Raw genomic sequence first — 9231 nt, forward strand, 5'->3', positions numbered from 1 at the left:
GCGGTCTTCTCATGGGTGGGTAGGTGGGTTTTACATGAGGTTTTTATTAGAATGAATTGAAGCAAATATATCTTCGCTCCAGAGAGTCTCGAGGCAAAAAAAATGAAATAAAAAAAATAAAAAAAAAATCCAAGAAAATAAAAGATTGAATTACTTGAAGCGAATATTATATCGCTGCCTGTGTTATTTAATAAATTAAATTAATATTTAAAAAACGTAAATATAATATGACTGTCAATTCGGTCTTTACATGGACGTGTAAGTGTATTTTCATGAACGGCAGGCGTTCTTCTCATGGGTGGGTATGCGGGGTTTACATGAGGGTCATGGCAACGGGCGTGTAGATCAGAGCGAAGATATCTTATCTGGGTATTATCTGAATATTATATTATTTCCTGGCGTTAACGGGCGCTTCCGTTAACGGCGTCTTGTGTGAACCCGGGCCTAAACCCGGATTCCGGATTCTCCCTCCCTCCGTCTCCTGCCCAGATTGATTTATTATTAAATTAATAATGCTGCAATCTGATTGGTGCGCCACAGGGGAACACGGCAATCGGTAGCAGAAGATCTGAACTGCATTTTTTCAACCCTCTTAGTCAAATTTATTGAAAAGTTTACCCAATACCCAAAATGTATATACTTACAAAAAATAACAATAATTTAATTTCATTTTAAGATCATCTTTAGAAATGATCTCAATCTCATAACACACAATAAAAGCTGGCATCATATAAAATTGTAAGTATTTATCAAGATCAAATTATTAAGGAAGATGAACATCAAATTCCCTTATCTTAGAATCAGATTCCAACTCCCACCAAGCATTACCCTTTTCTGCTTCTTGCATATCATTCTCCTCCTCACATAAAAATCCTGCAATCTCGCCCTCAAACTCCAACTCATCATCGTCGTCATAATCATCCAATCCATATAATCGTCTGTCCCTATCTCGATCATAAACCCATTCCAACTGCTTCAAGATATCACCATCCTTCCACCTTCCTACAACTGAAGCTGCCTGTTTCCTAGCTTTTCCCATCATAATTTCCTGCCATGAATAAGCAACATCTGCAATTCTCTTCAAAGTCCCATTATTACTGTCACCCACAACCACTGTCTTTAAACATCTCAGTTTTGCCTCCTTCAAAATTTCAACAAAATCAGAATCATCCGAAATAAGAACCACACACTCCGCCAGCTTCCTGTCCATCATATCAACCATTCGCTCCTTCAAAGCAATGTCAGCCGCCTGAGGCTTGTCTGAAACAGTCCTAACCCAAAAACCAGCCCGTTTCAGCTCATCAGCTAATCCATAACCAACTTTCGGAGTCAGAGTGTCCCTCGCAGCACTCTTATACTTATTCATCTTCATCGAATACTTTGCAACTAGATTCACTCGCCTGCCACCTTTTGACGATTCTATTTGGTTCAACCTTTTCTGATTCTCACGTTCGTGAATCTTGAAGTGATTGACAAGCCTATCATTAGCGTAAAACTTCCTTCCACACACTCTGCAAAGATAAGGCCCCTCTGGCTTTACAATACCTTTATTTTCCAATTCATTCAATGCTTTCCTCTCCTTCCTCTGTTCCCTTACTTCTGGGGGAACATAACGGAATGAATGATGATTCGCATAAGCTACTGTGTATCGAACAACGCCGAACTCAGCCATTGACTTTCTTAGCTGAATGGCTGCATCATAAGGGGGATAGGATTTTGGTGGTTTGTTATCTAAATCCCAAAATATTGCTACTTTGTTTTGAGAAAGATTTTCTTTAGCAGAAATGGAAGATTCAGAAGCACTAGCTGCGTTCGGTACAAAATGGTAGTAACATCTATAGTTTAATAAAACACATGCTGCTACATTTTGCAGATGATAGGATTTCATTGCAGGGGAACAGCGAAAAATGTTAAAGACCAACATTACGAATTCCGAACTAGTAGATGTGCGAAATTAATCAACTTTCTGGAAGAGAAACCTTACTACCAGACCATATGAAAGTCTGTTCCATTGTTGCATACTCGTATTTCTTAATAAAGTTAATCTGGATGAAGCTTACAGTTATGTCAGGGCAAGGATCATTTGGGAGAGTACAAATTAGAAAACTGACGCAATCGCAGCTGCTATTGAGAGGTCGCCGGAGTAAGCGTCGCCACCAATTGCTAAAGAAGAGGAATCCGCTCGCTTTTAGTTTCAAGCCCAGCCCACCTCCTTCAGCTTGTTGATGCAATTGACGAGGGAAAATAATTAGGGTTCATAAAACTGGAAATTAATATTCGAATATTAAATGACTAAAAATATAATTTGAGACATCTGAACATTTATTAAAATTAATATCTATACAAAATTATTTCTTTAAAAAATATATCGCTCAATTAAGCTTGATTTTGGGTTGTTTTTAATTAGATGATGATCAAATTTTAAATTGTCTTCTAATTATTAAAATTTTAATAATTCTAAATTTTTTTTTTACATGTATTATCTTATTTTAACATATCATTTAAATACATTTAGAAATATTATTATTTGTATAGATGTGATAAATTATTTATAAAAAAAAATTAAAATAAGAAAACAAACATTTATTTGAAAAAGTTTTAACTATAGTTGAAGCTATACATTCGAAATTTGCACCTCATTTAATAAAATGATCAAACTTCAAACCCTGAAATAACGGGAAATTTGAGGAAATGACATCAAAGATGCCCTTATTTGAGCTGGTGGTAAATTATAATTTTAATTGCTTTCGTGGTCGTTTATTTTTTTTTTAACGAAACTGTCCTTTTCGCGAAACGCTAAAGGGCTTAGCGTTTTGCGAAGTAGATTAGGTTTAGTATAAATACTGTAATTTTTTCATTTCCTTCATTTTCTTTCTCTCTCTTCTCTTCTCTTCTCTTCTCTTCTCTTCTTTTCTATTCTCTTCTCTTGTTCTCTCTTTCATGGCGGCGACGACGGCGGCTACGGCGACGGAGGCTGCGGGGCGGCGGTTCAATTCATACAGATTTACAAGATCTTTATTTCTAACCCTAACCTAAATCGATTTATGTTTTTATTTACACGATCTTCATAAACCCTAACCCTAAATCTATTTTGCATGCAGGTCTCCGATTCTAAGGATTTGAAGGTCGAAGAAGATGTTCATTTCAAACCTAAACCTAATTTGAGTTATGTTAATGTTTCCATTTTCTTCATTTCAAACCCTTCGATTTAACCTGTTCTTATTTGGTTCATATTGATTCATATTTGTTATTTGGTTCATATTTGTGGGTTCATATTTGTGGGTTCATATTTGTTATTTGGTTCATATTGGTTCATATTTGAGCATTTCGTTAGGTTCATTAATGCCTTTTGTAGAAAATCTCGGATCATATGAGTTTTCGTTTCAGGGAAGATTCGCTAAGTGCTTAGCGTTTCGCTAAGTGCGTTTCGCTAAGTGCATTTCGCTAAGTGCATTTCGCTAAGTGCTTATTTATTTTGATTAATAAATAAGTAATGTAATGCTTATTTATTTTGCTAATGATGTTTGAAGAATGAATATTGTGCTAATTTAAAATATATTTTAAATAATTTGGTGCAAAAATTTAGAAGAGATAAATCTAGAAAGTTATCGTCAAATATTCAAAGAAATTGGTGTAAATGGGGAATACTTTGAAAGCATGTCAATGTTCACGATAGAACAAATACTTAGGTTTATAAGACGATGTCACATGAAATGGGGTGACTTTATAACCCTTTGCAAGGAACTGAGGCGAATTAAAGGTTGGTCGATTTCTTGTCCTTCCTTTACTCTTTTCCAAAACTATAATCTTATTAGCTTTAGTTTGTTGATAATAAAAAAATGAATTTTTTTTCAGTGACTTGCTTGAAAGGAGAACAAAGAGTACGAAGGCCATGGTGGACACCTCCTTGTTTGGCGGTTGTTTTCGTCAAGTCTGCGAAGAGTAATCGGCAAGCCAGAGTTGTGTCGCTGAAGCTTGAACCTTAATAGATTTTGCTCTTTTCTATGTATGTAATAATATGTATGTATGTGTGTAATTCTCACTTGTTTCATGGCTTTAATCATCTAAAATTCATCTTTTGGTTCTTCAATGGAGAACTTATGTGAATTTCTTTCATATTTTTATTAGCTTTTTTGGTTTTATGTTTGATTTTATCAGTGTTTTCCTGTTTTAAATGCATGTATACAACTTTGTAATGAAAAGAGTGCATTATGATCAGGATATATATATGATATATCTAACCAATAATAGTCTACTTTTTTATATGAATCTTTATTGGACTCTTTCTTATGAATTATTATTTTCATCTTGATAAAGATAAATGGGTAAAATTTTTAAAAAAATTATGTTTGTCAAAAATTAAAGTATAAATTAAATTACACTTTAAAGTAATTTTTGCACCAAATTATTTAAAATATATTTTAAATTAGCACAATATTTATCTTTCAAACATCATTAGCAAAATAAATAAACATTACATTACTTATTTATTAATCAAAATAAATAAGCACTTAGCGAAATGCACTTAGCGAAACGCACTTAGCGAAACGCATTAATGAACCTAACGAAATGCTCAAATATGAACCAAATAACAAATATGAACCCACAAATATGAACAAATATGAACCAAATAAGAACAGGTTAAATCGTAGGGTTTGAAATGAAGAAAATGGAAACATTAACATAACTCAAATTAGGTTTAGTTTTGAAATGAACATCTTCTTCGACCTTCAAATCCTTAGAATCGGAGACCTGCATGCAAAATAAATTTAAGGTTAGGGTTAGGGTTTATTAAGATCGTGTAAATAAAAACATAAACCGATTTAGGTTAGGGTTAGAAATAAATATCTTGTAAATCTGTATGAATTGAACCGCCGCCTCCGTCGCCGTCCTCGCCGCTGCCGTGAAAGAGAGAACAAGAGAAGAGAAGAGAAATAAATAAAATGAAGGAAATGAAAAAATTACAGTATTTATACTAAATCTAATCCACTTTCGCGAAAAAGGCAATTTCGTCCAAAAAAAATAAACAACCACGAAAGTAATTAAAATTATAATTTACCACCAGCTCAAATAAGGGCATCTTTGAGGTCATTTCCTCAAATTTCCCGAAATAACAAATGGACCAAAAATATAATCTTCGAAATAATCTAAATAACTATAAACTTAAGAAAATACGAAAAGTCATTTATGAAACCCTTAGCTTAGAAAATTACGAGTGGTAATTTGGTAATTAAATGAAGTTATGGGGTGAGGTTTGAGAGTCATATTTCATTCAAAAGAATCACAGGGCACAAGGCGGGCTTCGTTCATCAGAGATCCGACAGGCCGACTGAAGAATGTTTGTTCCATTGCCGAGATTCTTAATCCGAGGAACCAGATCCACATTCATAGCCGTCTTTCCCAGCAATTTCATCACGCAAGACTTCAAACATTACTTCTAGTTCATATTAATGCTTCAAATCGCCATGTACTAGCATTTTGAGACATGTTCCGCGGCTGATTTTCCGTTCAAAACTTTTCCTTCTTTAATGGAGTTCACCGAAACCTATAAGCAGACCGGACCTTGTTGTTTCTCTCCAAATGCTCGTTTTCTCGCCGTGGCCGTCGATTACCGCCTCGTGATTCGGGATGTTCTCTCCCTTAAGGTACCCGATCTATCAATTTTGTATACTAAGATGAATTTGTGTCGTCTCTACCAGAAATTAGAGTCATGAATTTCATTCTGATGCTCGCTAGATGTTTCAAGAACATGTAAAATCATCTCAGTATTGGATTTTTCTCATTTCCTTTTTGCATTGAACTAATAAATACATGAACAAACAAACAAACAGGTAATCCAACTGTTCTCATGCGTGGATAAGATAAGCTACATTGAGTGGGCACAAGATTCTGAATACATATTATGTGGTCTGTATAAAAGACCAATGATTCAGGCATGGTCATTGGCACAACCCGAGTGGACTTGCAAAATAGACGAAGGCCCTGCTGGGATTGCTTATGCCAAATGGAGCCCCGACAGCCGCCACATACTTACCACATCAGAGTTTCAATTGAGATTAACAGTTTGGTCCTTAGTCAATACTGCCTGTATACATGTGCAATGGCCTAAGCATGGTTCAAAAGGGGTATCTTTTACAAAAGACGGAAAATTCGCTGCAATTTGCACAAGGCGCGATTGCAAAGACTACGTCAATCTTATTTCCTGTCACACATGGGAAATAATGGGCGTTTTTGCTGTTGATACTTTGGATCTAGCTGATATTCAGTGGTCGCCGGATGACAGTGCTATCGTGATATGGGATTCATCTCTTGAGTACAGGGTATGCAATCCACGTCTATTTCTTTCTATGTTCCTTTTTAATTGACTCTAATAGGTCATCAAAAATTCTATGTTTAACCTTCATTTACTTATTAGAATCAATATTTAATATTGGTTTGCTGATATAAGATGGCTACCATGACATAATCTGGGAGAGAGCTTTTGTTGACATTATTCTTTAGAAAGCTGGCAGTCACTGATTCAAATAGATTCTTTTATAGCCTGGATTTATACTAAGGCTGTGTTTGGTTATAGCTAAATCGGCATTGACATTGGAATTTGGTGTGCCCAAATTCCAGTTATGTTGTTCATTGAAGTACTGAAAAGGTGAAATTGAATTTAGAATTTGAACTCTATTGGAAGTAAGATAGGTATATTTCTTGTATTGTGGATTCTACTTAATTTCGCCAAGCCCCCATGCGATCAACCCTACAACCGATGTTCATCAAGCCCCCATGATATCCCTCAATTCTTAATCACACATTATTAAGGTTGTGTAGGTTATATTTGAAAATGAGTTTTAGACCTCTTAACTCTTAAGAATTACAATTCTTTGATTTTTCCAAACCCAGCCTTTTGTATATTTCTTTTAATTTGAGCTGCACTTAAATTAGCTAAGAATTTCAATTCTTAATCACACATTTCAGCCCTATCACCGATGTTCCTCAACCCCCATGCTATGCCTCAATTCTTAATCACACTTTTTTTAGGCTGTGTGTGTGTTTTGTAAATGATCATTTAAAAGAGAAAATAAATCTCTTAAGAACTACACAATTCTATGATTTCTTTTTATAACATAAACATTAAATTGTTATTCAACACCTTCCTGTCATCTAAATACAGCCTTAGATTAAAGGAGCCTTTAGTGTGAATGAGCAAATATTTTTGAGAGCTACCTCCTTTCGTGGTTCTACAGGCTTGAATCTGGATTAACCAGAGTCGTCTTGCTTTAGATATCTTTCAACTTTGAAGGAAGTTGTATGATTTGAACAGGTTTTGGTATACTCGCCAGATGGGAGATGTCTTTTAAAGTATCAGGCTTATGAAAGTGGCCTTGGTGTAAAAAATGTTTCATGGTCTCCCAGTGGTCAATTTCTGGCAGTGGGAAGCTATGATCAGATGTTAAGGGTTCTAAATCATCTCACTTGGAAGGTATTTGCTGAATTCATGCATCAAAACAGCATTCGTCCTCCTTGTACTGCTGCTGTCTTCAAGGTATAATTAAAAACCATTCTCATTGGCACATATATATTATTATGAGTAATATAATTTGTGTTAAATTGTTGTTGAATATCAGGAAGTAGACGAGCCTTTGCAGCTTGACATGTCTGACTTATGTCTACGGGACGATTTCATGCAAGGCAATTCTTGTGCTCATCTTTATGGTCTATATATATTTTTAAGTTATGTCTAAGGTTGTTTTTGTGTGTGTGTAGAAAATGGTTCTGAAGGTCAAATACAGGTGAGATATGATGTGATGGAATTGCCTGTCAACTTACCTTTTGTGAAGCCTCCAGTGGACAAACCAAATCCGAAACAAGGAATTGGTCTGATGTCGTGGAGCGTCGACAGTCAGTACATATGCACTCGTAATGACAGCATGCCTACGGTTCTTTGGATATGGGACATACACCATTTGGAGCTTGCTGCTGTTTTGGTGCAGAAAGATCCAATAAAGGGTGTGGCATGGGACATTAAGTGTACCCGTCTGGTTATATGCACTGGCAGCCCTCATTTGTACATGTGGACTCCATCCGGTGCTTACTGTATAAACGTCCCATTGCCAAATTTCATGATAAACGATCTGAAATGGAATTCAGACGGAAGCTGTCTGCTGCTCAAGGACAAGGAGTCGTTCTGTTGCGCTGCTGTCCCTTTGCTTCAGGAATCCAGCGAATACAACAGCTCAGAGTCCGATGAGTGACCGACGGTGGTGGTTACTCGTTTCTTTGCATGTAGTAGTACTAGTAGTAGAAATTTGATTTCCTAATTGGTAACTATGATTTCAGTAATGGGTTATTTCATGTAATTCTATTATTTCAGCATTTCTCTTGAAACATGTACTATTGAACTACTTTGTGAAAGAGCTGAAAAAATACAAAGCCCAAAAAGGGATCTTATTAATTTCTAATGTACTATTATAGAAATAATAAAATAGTACAATAAAAGGGAGACCACTTTGAAGATAATAATGAAATTGTTTAGAATGACATGAAAACACTATAAATGCAACATGTCAGAGAGTTAGATATTTTCATTTGATGGATCCAAACATTGAATGATCTGGTCCTAACTTTGAAACTAATATTGAAGGGCGTGAATAATGTTGTCTTATGCAAAGAAAATGATAGACCCGCCCGGATAAGAACCACAAAAGTAGAGGTGCCATCTGATATGGGGTGAAACAGATATTTGAGAATCCTCATCTGAACCGACGACCTTATCATATGCATGGATCATTGTAAATTGTAATATCCATGTACTGTTCCCTCAACTTGCCGTTCACTGCACAAGGAAATGATTATGCAACTAGCTACTTAGAAAGTTAGCCCAAAATTCATGTCATTTTCTTCTCCTTATTAAGTTTTTGGGTGTGGACAAATAATAGGACCACCTTTGGTTGGTTATAAATTTGATACCTGATGTGTCTTCTCCTTAAGGTGCCCACCTGATTCATTGGTTCACTCTTCTAACTCCTTTCCAAAACTCGCAACCAATTCATTTCCCATAGATAAATTTATATACAGAACGAATTGCAATTAATTTATGGGATCGACTTTTCTCTCTAGCTAGCGTTAATCCTCAATACTCATATGGTCTTGGTCATTCGCGTACTTAAGGGAAACATGCTTGGTGTTTAAGGAAAAAATGATTATAGTTAAAGTTGAAGGATAGAAAAAAGAATATATATT

The 9231-nt window shown here is 35.5% G+C and overlaps 2 protein-coding genes across 2 annotated transcripts; one reads left to right on the top strand and one right to left on the bottom strand.

Annotated features, from left to right (window-relative positions):
* Positions 1 to 636: 636 nt before the first annotated feature.
* Positions 637 to 2243, bottom strand: LOC124926052. Its single transcript, XM_047466214.1, has one exon. It carries the CDS (start codon positions 1922 to 1924, stop codon positions 764 to 766), a length of 1161 nt encoding a protein of 386 aa, XP_047322170.1. The 5' UTR covers positions 1925 to 2243; the 3' UTR covers positions 637 to 763.
* A 2997-nt stretch (positions 2244 to 5240) lies between these two features.
* On the top strand, positions 5241 to 8446 carry LOC124927534 (WD repeat-containing protein WRAP73). Its single transcript, XM_047467965.1, has 5 exons — positions 5241 to 5645; positions 5832 to 6320; positions 7313 to 7534; positions 7617 to 7680; positions 7756 to 8446. Exons 1-5 carry the CDS (start codon positions 5529 to 5531, stop codon positions 8241 to 8243), a joined length of 1380 nt encoding a protein of 459 aa, XP_047323921.1. The 5' UTR covers positions 5241 to 5528; the 3' UTR covers positions 8244 to 8446.
* Positions 8447 to 9231: the final 785 nt, after the last annotated feature.

The sequence above is a fragment of the Impatiens glandulifera genome, chromosome 2, assembly GCF_907164915.1.
Source record: "Impatiens glandulifera chromosome 2, dImpGla2.1, whole genome shotgun sequence".
NCBI lineage: Eukaryota > Viridiplantae > Streptophyta > Magnoliopsida > Ericales > Balsaminaceae > Impatiens > Impatiens glandulifera.